General features: G+C 44.8%; 1 protein-coding gene across 5 annotated transcripts in view; it reads right to left on the reverse strand.

Annotated features, from left to right (window-relative positions):
- Nucleotides 1–9,175, reverse strand: part of LOC125005281 (SH2 domain-containing adapter protein F-like) — a 93,514-nt gene extending 84,339 nt beyond the window's left edge. Inside the window, exon 1 of one of the 5 annotated variants that reach the window (XM_047580519.1) lies at nucleotides 8,173–9,175. In XM_047580519.1, the coding sequence (XP_047436475.1) occupies nucleotides 8,173–8,601 (429 nt within the window). In that variant the 5' untranslated portion in view covers nucleotides 8,602–9,175. The remainder of the gene's footprint in view (nucleotides 1–8,172) is intronic. The other 4 variants (XM_047580521.1, XM_047580520.1, XM_047580522.1 and 1 more) reach the window with 4 other exon arrangements.
- Nucleotides 9,176–16,866: the final 7,691 nt, after the last annotated feature.

Raw genomic sequence — 16,866 nt, forward strand, 5'->3', positions numbered from 1 at the left:
CAACTCAACAGCACAACTCACGGCTATTTTTTTACTGAAGCAACTAATTGAATGGAATGAATTCTCCTTTTGTGTTTGTTACGATGAACTTTTCGGATGGCAAGAATTTTGTGTCTTTGGCTTGAAAAAAAGATGCATAAATTATCCACACAGGCTCCATCAGCTACATCACACGACTCCACCTCAGCAGCATCCGTTTGTTGCCGTGCTAGTAAATAAGTAGCTGTTTCCTGTGCGTCGCGACGTGTGCAGGGATCTGTTGGGATTCCTCTCACAAACAGACCGAACTTCCATCCTTACAAGCACCCAGAGTGAAATGCTCTGCACTTTTTAATTTCAATCAATTCCTACTTGGGCTGCCTTCGTCTCCTGATGAATGAATGCATCTTTTGTTAGCGGCCAAGGCGGCGAAGGACAAAAAGCGCCTCCGCATCCCCCTGAGGACCTCCTTCATCGAAACGCACTGCACACAGAGACACTTAAGACCTCCAGCCGAGTAAGAAGTGGAGGCCGTGGGCCGCAACCTATGAAGGTGCTCTTAATACGCGACAGATATTCAAGATTAAGCACTTGACGACACGCTTGACAAAATCCAATTTCCCTTCTCTGTCCCCGTCCCTGTGTGACGGATTTATTGGCAGTGTTTCTGCTGCGTACAGTGAGCGGTGCGGCACACGAGCCGAGAATAATTCAGGTGCCACAATGGAATTCTCGAAAATATGATAATCCTGCGCCAATATGAACGAGTCATTTGTCCCCAACACTACCCTGGACCAATTTCCCTCATCACTACAGACTCAGAATGTGGTGGATGGCTGAAAAGGGGAATAATAGAGTTGTATTTCCAGTTCACGCACAGGGATGCTGACATATGCAGTGGGCGCGCGCTTCATTCCTCCTTGACTGCCACGATGTACAGGCGCACACAACAACTTTGTTTATCGTGGCTTCTGCGAGATAAAAGCTGACAGTTTCGGAAAGTAGGGCTCCGCGAAACAACGTGGCGACAAAAGCTTTGATTTTCAAAGTGCGGTTCATAGGGCAGGAAGGAAAACAAGCCGCAGTCTGCTCGTAAACAAAGTCAGAGTTTTTGTGATGTTATGCGAGGACGTCTTCGATCAAGGCTGGAATCTCTGTGGCCTCAGATAGCCTCTGTGGTGAGGATGCACCGAGGCCCCTGCGCGTCGCCTCCGCTGACAATAGAGCGAGCGCAGGGTGGAGTCCTCCATACCGCCGCCATTGCTACGTGGCTTCCCACCTCTCCGGGGCAGCGCAGCAAAAGGCGAGAAGGACGCTTTCGTTTCCGCAAAGAGCTTTTATTGGAGCACGCGGCGGCTACGTGCGATCGCCGTTTGTCACCGTTTCCGACATCCAGGCTGCTCCGGGCGAAGCAGCCGAGGGCATTAACCCTGGTTATATTTTAGCAAAGCACGCAGCAGCCAGATTCCCCAGCCTACACAGAGGGGCAAGCGCAGACATGTCAAGTTAAAAAGGGAATGTCACCAAGTTGTAAACACTTCCTGTCAGGAAGGGAGCACTTCCTTAATCCTGGAGCAACCAAGCCGTTCCTTATTCTCCCACAAACAAGTGCAGATAGCGGTTTGCTTTTTCTCCCCCCATAACAGATTCACTACAGCAGCTAAAAATAAAACTAAATCCTAACTTTAACAAAGCAAAACAGTCCAAACTTCCCCTGTGTATGCGCTTGACAGATGCGAGCAGCAGATGCGACAGTCTTAAAATGATTTACTACAGTCGTGTCTCACTCGGATGCGAGTGAATTGAGAAACTGACTGAGTCCCACTAAGAAGAAATGGAAGTGTTGAGCTTCCTGGTGGGCGCTCAGATCACAGGGCAGCTCTGTTTTCAAGACGGAAGTCTGGCGGCCTCCTGCAGCGTGACACAAAAACAACAGCCTGCACTCACGCGGGAGACGAAAAAGCCAAATCAGTCCCCATCTCCACGACCCCTGCAACATGCCGGCTATTTTGACGCAAAACTAATTATTTGGCTGCGGCTGGAATTTACATAATTGTCAGAGCGAGGGAGTGCACGGCGACGCGTTTCGCCAAAAAAATAGTGCAAAGACGAGCGCGGAGCGTCCCTTTTGTGTCTCAGATGGCATGCAGGCTCGTTTGTTTCCTTTTAATCTCCGTGTGTGACGATGTGCCTGCAGACCAGGGCTCCCTCCTTCTAGACTCAGCTACACACACTGTCATTACACAAAACAGAGCCATGTGTCTACAACTCCCCAGCGGCCAGAGTTGCAGCACCAGTCTGCAGGCTAATTGTGACCTGGTGGAATCATGCGACTGTTGTTCCGGAGCAAAGCTAGAAAAAGCAAATCGAGCAACAAGCACAAACGGGCTCCGTCGGGACTCTTTAGAGCAGAGGAGAAGGCTCCCAGATGGAGGGGAAAAAAGGAAAATAAGCAAACAATGGCTAAAGGCCATCATTTCCAGGACCTCGAACTTTCATGCACTTGCGGTGGGATGGTTGTATATAGAAGTTAACCATGAGTGGTTATTACTCTCAATGACGCCGGGTAACAGAGGCATCACGTACATGTAATAGAATTTGTGGATTCACCAAAATTGTGTCTTGATTAAAAGCTGAACCTTTCTTTGTGCAATTACATTCCACAATGGCCTCCAGCGCATCTTCCACTAAAACATGACTTCATGCTGCTTCAGCGGAGGCGGAGCTCCGACGTGAATACTGTTCGGCTCTGTGCTCCTTCCTTCCTTCCAGAGTGCCCTTCCAGGATTATTGTTCAGGTCAGGAATGCATTCTAATGCTTTTTCTCTTGTTGACAGCAAAGCGCAAGAAAATCCATGCAACACGCCGGATCTGGAAAGAGGTCTGTGCGGTGAGCAATTAAAACCGAGCGTCCTTTTCCATCTCCAGCTGGCCAAGATGATTTTAAGAAATGCCTCGGAGTCTTAAAATAGTTCAGGAAATGCCTGGCATTCTTTGACGCCTCAGTGGACAGTGGGTCACACTGGAAATCAGAGATGTCACAATCACCGCCGGCACATCGGACAAACAAGATCACACTCCAGACTTTACTGATACGAGTCGGAGTAGCCATGGCAACGCGGCGGCTTAGATATTTTACACAAATTAATGTAATCAGCCAAATAATAATCTACTTTCTTGAGGATGTGAGTCACAAATGCGCCCTCCACTAGCGAGCGTGATTATGAAAAACAACAGCTGCAAAACCCAAGACACGCACAACACAGCCTTAACGGCAGTCTGTTGACTATTTCAACCAGGAAATAGTCACAACACTGGACAATTACTTCAGTGCTCCTAGACATTATTCCTATTATGTATCCATTTAGCTTGGATTATTTAAACACTCACAGACACAGCTATTATTATTTCAATTGGTAAAGCATTAATAAAAAGGTTTATTCAAGTGAAGATCAACAACATGCTACAACGTGTTGGAACACGCAGCCAGGACTGCCATCAGCCTCACCAGTTCCTGTCTGCTATAAACTGGTTGCTATAAGAATAGGCTCTGATGTTTTCATCAATTTTTCCGGATCCCTGAAAAAAAAGAAAAAGCACCATCACAGACTTGGGCGATATAGACGCTTCTCGTGCTTGACATTTCTTCTATCGCCATCATAGATGACGGAGTGAAAGGCCAGCGGGACGCATTCATTAAAGCACCGCCGGTATCTGGAGTGGCGGGGTGAAAGGTCAAGGAAAGACATTCACGGCGCGGAGGGAAATGAAGCCAAGCGGGGTTTAGCCACACTCTACAGCCCCTGCGATCTGCGGACCAGTCGAACAAGGCCGCTCTACCCACGCTGGAAAAACGCAGCTAGGAAGGCGGCGCACCTGGTGTAATTAAGCTCCTTCACACACTGCAGTGCACCGCATCACGGTCCATCTGACTCCTACAAGTGGAATCGAAAGTATGCAAAAGACAAAAGGAAGGAAGTTGTTAAGGTAAAAAAAAAAAACTGCATGCGCTGGTATTCAATTACCTCTCCACAATCTGCTCATGATAAGGTTTTATTTGATGGGTTGCGTCAGTCTAAGATCAGATATACCGTCACATTCATGTTGACTGGTCAGTGAGATTTTCTGATGAAACATCTTTACAAATCCAACACTGGACATTCTTACCAGCAGTAGAGGTGCTTCACTTCACATCTACACTTCATGTCTTATAAAACTATAAAAGACACATGGATGGCAGTATGCATTAAAACTTGATCTGATTCTTATCCATGTGGTTTTGATTCAATTTAATATCAATTCATTTAGAATTATATATAGTCTCCAAACTTTAGTTGGAACATCTTACACCCTGCTTTGCTTTTGTCAGACTCCCCTCACGTTGTCATACTTTCTACTAAATCCAAAATGCTGCCACACATCAGATTTCAAACCCGATGGTGCCCTCAGAGTTGTAAGTTCTGTCATGTTTTGGACTGCACAACTGTGGGATAAATTAAAGGATTATCTTACTGCTTACTAGCTTACTGGCATTAACTTTATAAACTGACATTGGATCTTTCTAATGATGATTGATTTTTTTTTTTCTTTTTAAACCTTGCCCTGAATGAACAGCTGCATTTCTTTGGCTTATTTCCATGAACATAATTGAAGTTAAGCACCTTGAGTCGAACGGTGCCACTAATGCTCCCCTCAGCTGCTTTTAACTTATAAAAACGGGAAAACAACAAGGCATTATCAACACACCGGTCAAGTGGTGGAAACCAATGTTGAAACAGTGATAATGTGATTACATAATAACCATGACGGGACATTAATTCCTTGACATACGCCAATGCTTTCCGCCAAACTTTACCAACATTTGTTGACTAATTTTTGACTTCTGCTGCAAACACAACCATCCAGGATCACCAATATAACATTCCTGGAGGCGCTTACAACTGTTTCACACTAATCAATTAATCAGCTGAAAATTGTGAGCCAGGTCTCGGGTGAAGATGCGCAGGGGGGGAAAAAAAAAATAAGCTCAGAGGAAATCTGTTGTTCCAGATGCTTCTGCTGGCTGCGCAGCAACCGTCTGGGAGTCTGATCCAACCGCACGCTTCTATAGATAGACACGCAAGCTGGGATCACTGTAGGGACCCCGAGCCCTGGAGGGAGCCAAAGTTAGATTGGAACAGCAGTTTCCCAGGTGCAAAGACAGATACTGACGGACGGGTGATGGGCAAGCACTTTTGTTTACACGCCTTCCAGAGGAGCCCGTCATCACTTTTGGATGTCCTTGAGATAAGTTGGGTTAGTGCTGAGCGGAGCGATGAGTCGGGAGATGAGGCCTCTAATTAGTTCCGAGGCAGGATGATAATTGATCATCGCTCTCCGCGCACTCGACCGTGAAGGGCTTGGCAACATTAAAGCCAAAACACGTCAGTTGAAAAACTACATGAAACACTCCCAATCTGCACCAAAATTAAGCTCTAGACGATGATACGAAAAGTGAAAATGTCCTAATACGGAAAGAGAAACAGAAACATCACAGGGTGAGGACATTACTGAAAATGGCAATTTATATATTAATCTTGCTGCTGTGTTTACCTTGCTCATTGCATCGTGGAGGCCGGTGGATAGAAATGGACTGGGGAAAATTCACTTGATGCTGCTATCGGCATTTCAGGCATTAGGTAAGCAGTGATATAATTAGCATTCATGAGTCAAGTAATTAAAACATCAATGTAACCAAGCAGCGCTGTTAAGACACTCTTTACTCAGCCTCTCAGCAGTCAGAGTTTAGTCCGTGCAGTGTGTGGTGTGGGAATATGTGCACATGTGCTGTAAGCTAGAGACTCACCGGTTTCTGTTTTTAATCGGTGTCTAGGACATTAGTTTGGTAGCTACACAACTGTGTCGACAAAGAACAACCACCCACTCCCAACCTTTCAACACTATAATGAAAAGAGAGAGCGTGTAACAACTCCTCCCTCAGAGACCGTTGAAACCAGTGTCTACGAAAGGGCCCAGTTCTTCATTAGCGGCACTTAAAATCCTCACCTGGAGAGACTCTGTAACAAGGATTTACAAAGAACTTATATGACTAGCCACTGTCGCAAAAAAAAAAAAAAAAAAAAAAAAACACATCCTCGGCTCCCAGACAAACTGTAATCCTCACAGAAGGGTGAACACAAAGCCTCCTGGCGCTCTTTGAAACAGTTACCAAGGAGAGTGCTGACTTATCTGTAGGCTTGTTTTTTTCCTCCCAATTCTTGATCCGCTGTTTTTAAACAAAACAAATGAGACATACTCGTGTACATGCTTTCATTTTTGACATTTGAGAAATGGTTAACCCAGAAACAAAATAAGTGTGGCAGCAAAGACTAGCCTTTTTTTTTTCTTTTTTTAAGATATCCCTGCTGCTTCATTTCCCTTCCCTCTCCACAGCTACACCATTTTTATTTAACCTTCATCACCTGACAAGAAACTCCTAAACCCTTCTCTCGACATATTGCTTAAGCCCAGCAGCTGTCAGTACTGATTTAGCTCGTCCATAACATCATTCATACGGCTGGGTGTGAGCTCATACTATGCAATCAACTGGCTGTCTGTTAAAGCCATATGTGCACACAGAGAAAGAGACAGAGAGGCAACTGTATTTCTGATTTAGGGAGATCCAAATAAGCTTTAATTAACAAGAGACAACTATAATCAGCTCGATCAGCTGGAGTAGCCATGATGGCTGGGTGAATACAGTGTGCTGCTCGGTTTACTGATAACACATATCTGTGCGCTTCTTCAACCCACATGCCACATCCATGAGGGCTGGTGAAAACTGTTTCTGACAGGGTGGGAAAACAAACAACATAATATCCTTTTATGAGCTTCACTCGGTTAGAGATTTCTGCGTTGAGGGCATATGGGAAATACAGACGACAGTAGCGGTTGTGTTTTGTGTCATCAAAACAGGGGAGGGAAGGAAAGGGAAAAAGAAAAAACAAAAAACACACAGCCTTCCCTCATGCAACACTCCTGTGACAGCCTGCAGACACCGTGGAATACAAACAAAAGTGTTGAACCAAAAACCAACTGTGAACTCGCCACATGTCACAAGACAGGTGCGAAAGCAAACACGGGCGGAAGGGAGGAAGTAGCGCCGGGGTGAAATCGAGAGGGCCAGAAAAAAAAAATTTCGGAACAGGCTCCTGGTTTGGGGCGTGATCTGAGAGGAGAGCGCGGTGTGTGCTCTGATAATGAGCAATGCAGGCACTGAAAAACATTCCTCGGCTGGATCACACTCGCGTCTTTAAGCTCGCTGGCACTGAACATCTCAGCTTTCTCCACGTGAACCCAGCGTATGAATTCCTAAAAAGCCTGACATGACAGTGTGCTTTGAGGCATGGCCTGCATGCCTCCTGTCTGTCTGTATGTCTGTACGTCTCCACATTCACTCAGTCAAAAAACAGCCCATGTGCCAGGCTTGTGCTGGATCAAATTAGAGCCATATATCCATAAACTCATCAAGTAATTTCCCCCCCAAGGCAGCAGGCAGCAGGCATTAGAGCGCAGACCATACTCTAAACTGATCTGTCTAGTTAAAGAAGATTAGATTAAAGTTAAATCAAAGGCACCCTGGATAAGTCTCAAACACATAGTCACATTTGGCCCAGAAGAGTTTGCCCTGCACTTTTTAAAAAAGTAGCAAAGGCGCATCAACTCGTACACTGAAGTAGACACTGAGTGCTCCTCCACAGCACTCCCTGTAGTTAGCAGTGCAGGTTAGATATTAGACAGGGGTGGATGTCGCAACTCCTGTGGGCAGCAGTTGCGTGGTTGTGATAACGAGTTCTGCCGGTTGTAACGATTCATTCCTTACAGGAGTAGGTCAAGTGGTTCGCAAACACACCACGTTTTTGTTTTAGAAAGGAGTTAGGCAACGTATTTATGAGGCAAATAATAAAAAAAAAAAAAAAAAGCGTAATTTGTGGCTGACAAACGCTGAAATGTTACGGAGGAGGAAAAGCAAACACTGGAAAATTAAGAATTAGAAGCGAAAAGGAAGAAAGTAGCAGCGGAAGCATAATTAGGAGAAGAAGAATGTGGCAGCGTTAGAAGAGTAGTCTGATAATAATTAGTAGACGAAGAAGAAAAGTTGTCGCTTTTATGCTACTTGGCCACGAGCTAACGCTCGGACCAAACTTCACCCACCTTCTCCTTGTTGTCGTGGTCCGAGGGAGGTGAAGTCGGAGATTTAACACTCCCTACAGCTACAGCCACAGTTTGGGTGACCGTGACACCCCCGCCCGGAGTCGGGCTGCTCTTTTCGATTGTTTCCACCTTGATAAGCCGGTGCTTTGGTGACACATACTTGGTGTCCGGCGGCCCCACAGCGTTCAAGCTGGAGCCGAACGAAATATTTCCACCTGGAGTGTACGGGTCCTCGAAGTCCAGCTCCTTTTGTAGTTTGTATGCAGTGAGGATGTCCGGCTGAGCGGGACTCGGAAAGGTGGCCCCGGAGCTTGTTTGCTGATAGCCAGGCGCACCGGGCGCACCGTGTCTGTAGTCCGGTTTCGGAGGTGCCGGAGGGGGTGGTTTGGTAGTTTTGAATCCTAGGTGCTCCTTGAACCACTTGGCCATGCTGCCAGTGCATCGCTCACAAGTCAATGAATGTAGTTTAGTCCCAGCTTTCCTGCCAGCGCAGCCCGGGTCTGTTGGTCAGAGAGGGATCCTCGGGTCACCGGCTGACTGCGTTCGGAGCGCGGTCCCCCCCACCGGTGTGGTGGTGGTGCGACTCCGGCGGTCCGAGCAAGAGGAGGAGGTGGTGGAGGAGGAGGAGTGAGCCGGCGGAGAGCAGCCGCAGACACTTTCTAATCTGCCGCAACTGTGTCACTGTCACACACACGCATGCATACATACACAACACACACACACACACGCGCGCGCGCTCGCTGCTGTCGCCCTGACTGCTCGGCTCCTATCCACGTCAGGTTTCCAGACTAGTACGCAACATGGGAGCGCTTGTGCAAGAGGAACACACGCCCCCCCTCTCGACCTGCCCTCCCTACCTACCTGAGACCGTTCACTGCCACCTACCGGACTGCGGAGACTTCGCTCCCTACTGACTTACTGCTCCCCGATTGCGATCACAGCTGATTTTGAGAGACACTGGCGCGAGCAGCCGGCTGATACGCTCCGCTATTTGGCGTAAGGTATTCCATGAATAAATAAATAAACAAATAAATAAATAAAAATTTGAGCTGCTTTAGGTGAGGTAATTACCAGAGTGAAACAGAAGTTTGTGAGGGCCACTGTTGAGCCACCGCTCCACCAGATGAATCAACGTCACGTGGTTTGTGTTGCGTTTAAGGTACCAGGAAATGAATTCATTAAACAAGGTTCCATGGTTCTTCTCCACAAGTCTACATTAGCCTGCATGTCCTGACATTAAGACTTTAGAAAGAGTAAAATATAGGTCAGTACTAAAAGGCTTTCAATTGTATTTTCTTCCCACCAATAGAACTAAAGGATAAAGAGTCCTTTGCTCCTTCTCAGAGCTCTTGTTGTCCAGATGGCCACTGTAGAGTGTTTTAATTGCAAAATGCACTGCAAATGGAGAGGATGCTGAGGTCTGTATCGCCACTGTCCGCCCATTGCACGAACCCATGAGTAGAGGAGGAGGTGAATTGTTCAGAGCAACAGTACAAGTAAACATTTCCCTCAATCTCTTTGAGGACTGGGGTCATGGGTCCGCATGCTAAACACTAATTGCCTTGGCAATCGGAGGACAGATAAAAGAAAAATCCCATTTCCCCGCTCTGAGACATACTCCAGCAACAGTCTGCATTAACGGGAGTCATGGCTTCAGCGCAGCGGGGTTTTATGAAGCAATATTTCTTTTTAATAACACCAGACACACAGCCTTGAGCAAGTCACAGTGTACAGATCAGAGTTTAACCGTGGAAGGCCCCTGGGACAGACAACGCCATGCTCCAGAGATCCAAACAAAATCTATTACTTCTGTCCTGAAATGCTGCCACTGATGCACTTTGGACTTCTTGAGAAATTTGACCAGTGTGATTTCCCCAGACTTGGCAATATTTTTTTTTCCCAGCAGTGGTAACATTAAGCAGATTAACTTGTGTATTATACGTAAAAGCTTTAAACGACAAGGGAATGGGTTCAGATGCTCCTTTGTTTAGTGCAGCACTTACTGTCTTTTTAGCTGCCAGTTCTGGGAAAAACAACGCTCGACAACAAACACTCTCAAACAGACGCGGCATCAAGTCTCGTTCGAGCTCAGTCACTGCGCGGTTTGTTTTATGGCTGCAGGTGTAGCCTCGATGCATTATTTACCTGTGCATGCGTGATATAAATATTGCTGCATGATAACCGCCTGTCTCCTGCTGTCTGTATTAGAGAATCTGTGGTGGGGAGAAGCAGGTGTGTCATTTACGTTACAGGCCTTTTATTGCACTGCTACAATTGCATTCACCGATTTCCTCCCGCTGCCATCCCCGACACCCTTTAAAATGCAAATCCCGTAATCCCAGCACCCCATAGGATACAAATAGTCTCTTAAGGAGCCTACGGAGGCAGCGCTTACCAGGAGAATGATATGTAGAAATGTATAGGATTTTGCTTAAGCTGTCGTACTTCGTGTGGCACCAGAAGTGGTGGCAGTGTCTTCCTACAAACTGTCGACACTTCTCACCGCTCACCAAGAGAGACAAAGATATTATGCAGTGACAGGAGTTACAAACCCTTCTCCGAGAAAGTAGCTTAAGTATATCGGCAAGGTGTGGACATCCATCCGTTTCTCCCCTATGGTATAGTACTTTTTTGCAGCAGTGCACATCAGAATTAAATTTACACGGATGGTAACAAATACAAAAGAGAGAAATAAAAAACTAATAATGATAAAACGTTTTATATGTATTTTTGTATAAAAAAAACAGTATATGAGTATATCAATTGGTAAGCACCTTAGTTGGAAGCAAGATTTCTTTCTAGCGTCTCTGATTTGGGTGTTGGTATGTACATAGCAGGAATATTATTTTAAAAGGCGTGGAATTTACAGAGGTAAGACAAGATGACAGCTTGGGTTTGCTATAGGCGAACGTTAAAGCCTTAATGCTGACAGCTGAAACTTTTGACATGCTGCGCAAAACATATGACAACTTTATTTTCCCCTTTAAGTCGGATCGCTGAGGGAATGACACTCAGGAGGACGAGGCAGCGCCACGGCGACGTCTCCTAAATGCCTCGGGAATGGAAGACGTGTTTTAAAGATTTAAATGTTTTAATTTGGTGCTACATTTTAAGACATTTCGAACGGCTGGACAGTTACTGCGGGCTCTAAGCTCACTGGGTTCATTATATTAATGCCACGGTTTCTTACCTCAGCAGTTAAGTGCTCGCCACTTTGTGCGAAATGTTTCAGTTCGTCAAAACACTTCACAAGTGCACTATTCATGTATACCATCATTATACCATAATGTGATGCTAGGTTGGAGTAAAAGTCTAAGATGGACGTTATTCAGCCTGGAGTTTCAGATGCAGATAGACCTTTTCCCTTTTGAATTCTGGGGCTGTGTAAAATGAAAAGAAATTGTGGGGGGGCGGGGAATGCAGAGCAAACTACTGGAGCACTTTGTACAAATACATACTTTTATGTTCAATTTGTCTAATATATTGATTAGAAGTATCAAGCTACACCACAGATTAAATGAAAACAGTTTGAGTCAAGATGTATAATCAATTCTACTTGCATAATATTACAAATATTTTATGTGAGCATATTTTTATTAGCATGTTACGTGCAATGCTGGCAAATGCTGATGCTATAAGCTTACGTTCTATACACTTCAACATTAACCCACAGACCAAGTCTCCATGGAAATACACTTGAGTGATTAAAGAGTTGCTGGACGTTCAAACGTACGGATGCTGTGTGCTTTGCATCAGGTACCTCTCCTCCCTGCCTCCCAGTCAGGTGGTTTTTGGCTGAGGGAGGCTGCAGCATTTGATTTGTGAAGGTGTCTTCTGTCCGTCAACAGCTGTATCGCCAAGGTCCTCAAGCGAGGAAATCGATATCTAATTGCTCATGTAGACAGCAGAGGACTGTGGCAGCACAGCGAAGCCCCCAGTGTGGACGTACTGCAGGAAACAGTTTGAACATGAGCAGAGGCAGCTGCTGATAAGTAAACTTCCTATTTTATTGAGGGCCAGATTAATATATATATATATTCTAGTCCCGTTGTACATGGGGTGGGAAGGGACAAGAGGATATAATGGATGTGTAGCTATATAATTGTCAGAATGTACAAGTGCAATTATTTGGATAACAGTTTGCTGCTGTCACTTATCTGTACGGGCTAAAGAAACAAAATACTGTCCATCAGCCTGTCAGAGTTGAGAGTGAGTGACACTCAGTCATCATAACTGCTATTTAACATCTATCCTGAGTAATCTGATCACAAATAACCGGCTATATTTGCGCACACGTCTCCACGTCATCTCCTCATCTCGGGCCACCGCCGGAGCTTCAACCACAGTTTTGTGCTCTGTATGTGAATAAACACAGACATGCTTTGGGGCGCAGTAGAATATTGTAGTAATAGTAGTTTTTCTCTAACGGATTGCTGCCTACCGCTGTCTCAGAACCACAAACGGTGCCGTTGTGTCTGCATCCCGACACGGGGTCACGATATAAACTGTGGAACGTAACAGAAACCACACAAGTTAAGTTATTGTTTATTTATTTTTCTCCAACTCAACGTTAGTTAGTTTAGAGCCCTGCACAAAGCTCAGATTATAAGTGGAAGCTTCAGTGCTGAATGGACGTCCTTGCAGTGCTGTCTGCAGCAGTCATAGGAGAATCTGAAGTAATAAAGGTAAATAGAGACATGATTCATTAGAAAATACGACTTAACTCTGAATGGCTACTTTACATACTTTCATTCATTTTCTATAAGCGCTGGGTCAAACCTTCTAACCTTCTTGTTGCGAGGCATCAGCGCTAACCACACCACTGTGCCACCCTGCTTTGCATACATCCATACGTAATTAACCACATGCCAAATCATTTCTGTTTCTAATGATGAAAAGATGACATTAATGACGGAATTACAAAAAGCACAAACATAATTATTAATGATTTGCTGATTTAATCTTGTTTAGATTGATTCATTTGTTTAGCTACAAGAACAGAATATGTTAAAAGATTCTTCCTGCTAATAAACAGACTCTCTCATATCTCTTATGAGTCATTTCCCTTTTCTTACAATCATTCAAAATAACGGTTTGGTCTCTTTTTGTAAATGGATGGGGCGAAACGGGTCGGCTGAGTAGGCGATTAGTTAATGGCCAGGATGCGTTTGCCCACAAACGTGATCTGACTCGGCTGATCTCTTGGCTGTATTCACACCTGTAGTTTAAACCGGTTACTTGCGAGTGGATCACTCAGGACGCACGTTAACACCAGGTGTGAACAGGATCGTTAGTGATCCAAAACTATCAATGTGAAAACTATGCAGATGGAGAAACAGTTAAGTAGTTAAAACATATCATATGGAGTACTCAGACTTGAATGTTCCCAACACCATGTTTCACCGTGAGCTTTATACACTGTCCTACCCTCCTCTCTTGTGCACCTCCCTTGTTGTATCCTTTCATAAGGACACAGTAATTTCTTTAGTATTCATAAAACCAAATAATCCTTCTTCAGTGTTTTTCCAGGCATTGCACTGCCCTTCTTTTAAAAAAAATAATATTGTGCCTAACTCAGCCCACAAAGGTTGTGTTTTAAAGCCTGCTATAGCTTGTGGTGATTAATCACATTCCAGTGCTTGTCTGAGCTCTCACGCAAATGAGCCTAATAATGTTCTCTATATGTAAAAGCAACAACTGCATGAGATATTTCACCGGCTGGTTTGCATATTCGGTACGACTGGACCTATTACAGACTGAAATCGCTGGGACATTCGCCCTTTGAAGCGCACGTCAGACCTATAGCACAGATCCAGGCTGAGATGGCCTAGTTTATTTTATAGAATTATTCAAGACATTTTCCCGGCACTGTTAAAAAAATAAATAAAAAAATCACTCCTCGCACTCTCGCACCGGTCATGAGACGCTGTTATTGCAGGGTAAACAGAGTATCTGCAGACTGGCTCAGTGAAGGAATAGATCTAATCTCAGGTGTTTGATGTTGGCCGAGTGTGACCCGTCCTCAGCGGCAGCTCTTTTCGCTTTTCGCAGTCCCAGCTTTGAACGGTCCTCTGATTCAGTCCCGTCTCATGGGACTCTCCCTCTTGTAGCCTTTTTTTGGGGATCCAACGGCATATTACAGTGGAACTTGAAGCGTTGTCAATTATTCAAGCTATACATCTCTGAACCTCCCTAAAAGAATTCCTGCTGGTCTTGGTTTCACGATTCTTCTGTCACTTTATTGCCGAATCCCCGAATTTGTTGCCACTCCGGATGACATTTTACCTTTTGAACCCGGCTAAGTATGTCACCCAGTTTTATAGAATCCCCACTGTCAGGCTGTGCAAAAAAAAGGATTTACTGACTATTAAGTGGGATCCAAGCTTAAGATGCTGCAAAGCCTTAGTGAAAATGAAGCAGACTATTTCTCGCTGATCTTGAGTGATTTATTACAGAGAACACGCAAGGACAGGGCGTGGACCAAATACTAATGTACAGTTTCTTAAGACGGAGATATTTAAGTGATGTTTTTTTTTCATTTAGAACATAGTCCTGCAGTCGGGTGCAAAAGCCATTCTTCCGCTCATGCTTCCCATGCTAATCGAAGTTGCGCTGTTGACAATGAGTTTTGTGGAGGCAAGAATGAATCATTCAATATCACAGGCGGACGCGTGAGTGAGTGTATTGTGTGCGATTGTGATGAATCCGAGCGGCATGGTTCACAAGTCTGCCTCTTCAGTCAGTGTGACACAGCCAATGGCCTCTGACGAATGAAAATGTACTACTCTTCTCTCTCTTCACCGCAGCCTGCAGTGCCACACTTGGATACCACAAGAGGGGTGCTAACAGAGGATCCACTGTTAGACAGAGAATGCCATTATGAGGTAGCTGGGAGTTGGATTTTGTTCAGACCTTTAGTCTAAATACCCATTTTTAAGTAAAAAAAAAAAAGTAAAAAGAAAAAAGTTATTGTATAATTTCAAAACAACTTAGATGCACTTCTTAGGCTGAAGTTGTTGACATTTAAAATTTCTACCACAGCAACGTCTACACGTGCCTCACAAAATGATTATTATGTCGGCCATGCTTCAACTTGAATACGATTTCATTATTTCAAAGCACAATTGCTAAACTGAGAATTGCCAACTGTTAAACTCATATTGATTGCCCTGCTGGTGGTTGCTGTGATTGGATTCCCCCCTCCCGACTACCACGTGCACCCCCCCACCCTCATTTTCTTCTCCATTTTAATTTGAATTTTGAATGTGTTTCTCTGACAAGTAAAGTCTCCAACTGAGCGGGTAAACTGTGGCTGGCGTGCAATAAGGAGAATTTGGCAATTGTCTCATAGCAGCCTATTAGGGCCTGCGTTGTGGCAGACGATGAAACAGGCTCCCAGGCTCTGGGCGTACATAGAAGACGATTTTTGCTTAATAGCAGAGCAGCGGAGTGCCGTAAAGAGCCGCCGAGAGTCTCTGAGGTGTTTCTCACTGAAATGCTCTGCGCTGCAATTTTGGAAGGGGCGGGCTGTGAAAGATGAGAAATGTTACCCGGCGGCTTCTTGCATTACAGCTATTGTCATGCTAATGCATCAGCGATGGCGGGCCGCATGTGTATCCAAACCAGAAAATACCTTATTGCAGTTTCTGTGCAGTGTTTGAGCTAAATTCCGCCTTGAGTGGCAACTTTTAACCCGAGTGTATAGCTCTAAACAGGCTACGCATCGGAGAAGACAGCTTGTGTCTTTCCCTTTCTCTCACTGTGGATGCGAGGTGCCGTGAATCAGCGAAAGACAAAGAACATTGACGGGCCTGCTTGATGATTAATTGCCAAAGTGGTACTCAGATTGCTTTACTGTGTACGGTTCAGAATTAATCTATAGAGATGTTTCTGTTGCGCTTTCATCTTCCGCATATTTTTTTTTAAACAAAAGCCTCTTTAAAATAACCTACGTAGTTTGGAAAATAGCGTAATCGGACATGAATACTTGCCTCTTTGATAAAAGTTAGGAGGATATCAAATAAAATTCACAAAACTGTGTTTGTATTAATTATGTATTGATCTCTGGTTCGTGCTTTAATGTGCTTTAATGGCTGGCCTGCTCTCCCAAATCTTTAGTATATATCAATAACTTGTTTTGTTTCGTAATTGAGTATTGATTCAGCGTGGCTATTAGTGTAATTTTTTTTTATGTCGTTTTTGGGCGCGAATTCTCCTCAAGACGTGCCAAACCAGCATTGCCCAATCTTCATTTTCTTTTTAGAGGCGTACATAAACATTTATTCGCCGTCCAGGTGCGTCGTAACCACCCGTTAGCATGCCTTTGGAATCAGTCAAGCGCTGGGAGACACAAACATTTTACGTGCTGAAACAATCCCCGAGTTGTGGGGAAGTGCAGCTGCTGGAGGAATCTGAGGTGAGATTTCACATGCCACTAAACATGAACATCCAGCATTCTTGAGTACCTCTACAACACCTTCCCGGACAAATTAGACACAGCTCAGTGGCACTCAATGGGCTTCACCCGTGGGGAAATTATCACAAGACAATGGGCTTCCCATCTTCGTTTTATGTTCTGGGGGGGGGGGGGGTAGGATGAGCGAATGAGAGGAGAAAAAAAAAAGACTTTTGAGATGTTGCTTTCAAAATACAGACGAGAGGCCACGTTGTATACGACAATCACAGAGGTGTGAA

This window comes from Mugil cephalus, chromosome 3 (genome assembly GCF_022458985.1).
Source record: "Mugil cephalus isolate CIBA_MC_2020 chromosome 3, CIBA_Mcephalus_1.1, whole genome shotgun sequence".
Lineage (NCBI taxonomy): Eukaryota > Metazoa > Chordata > Actinopteri > Mugiliformes > Mugilidae > Mugil > Mugil cephalus.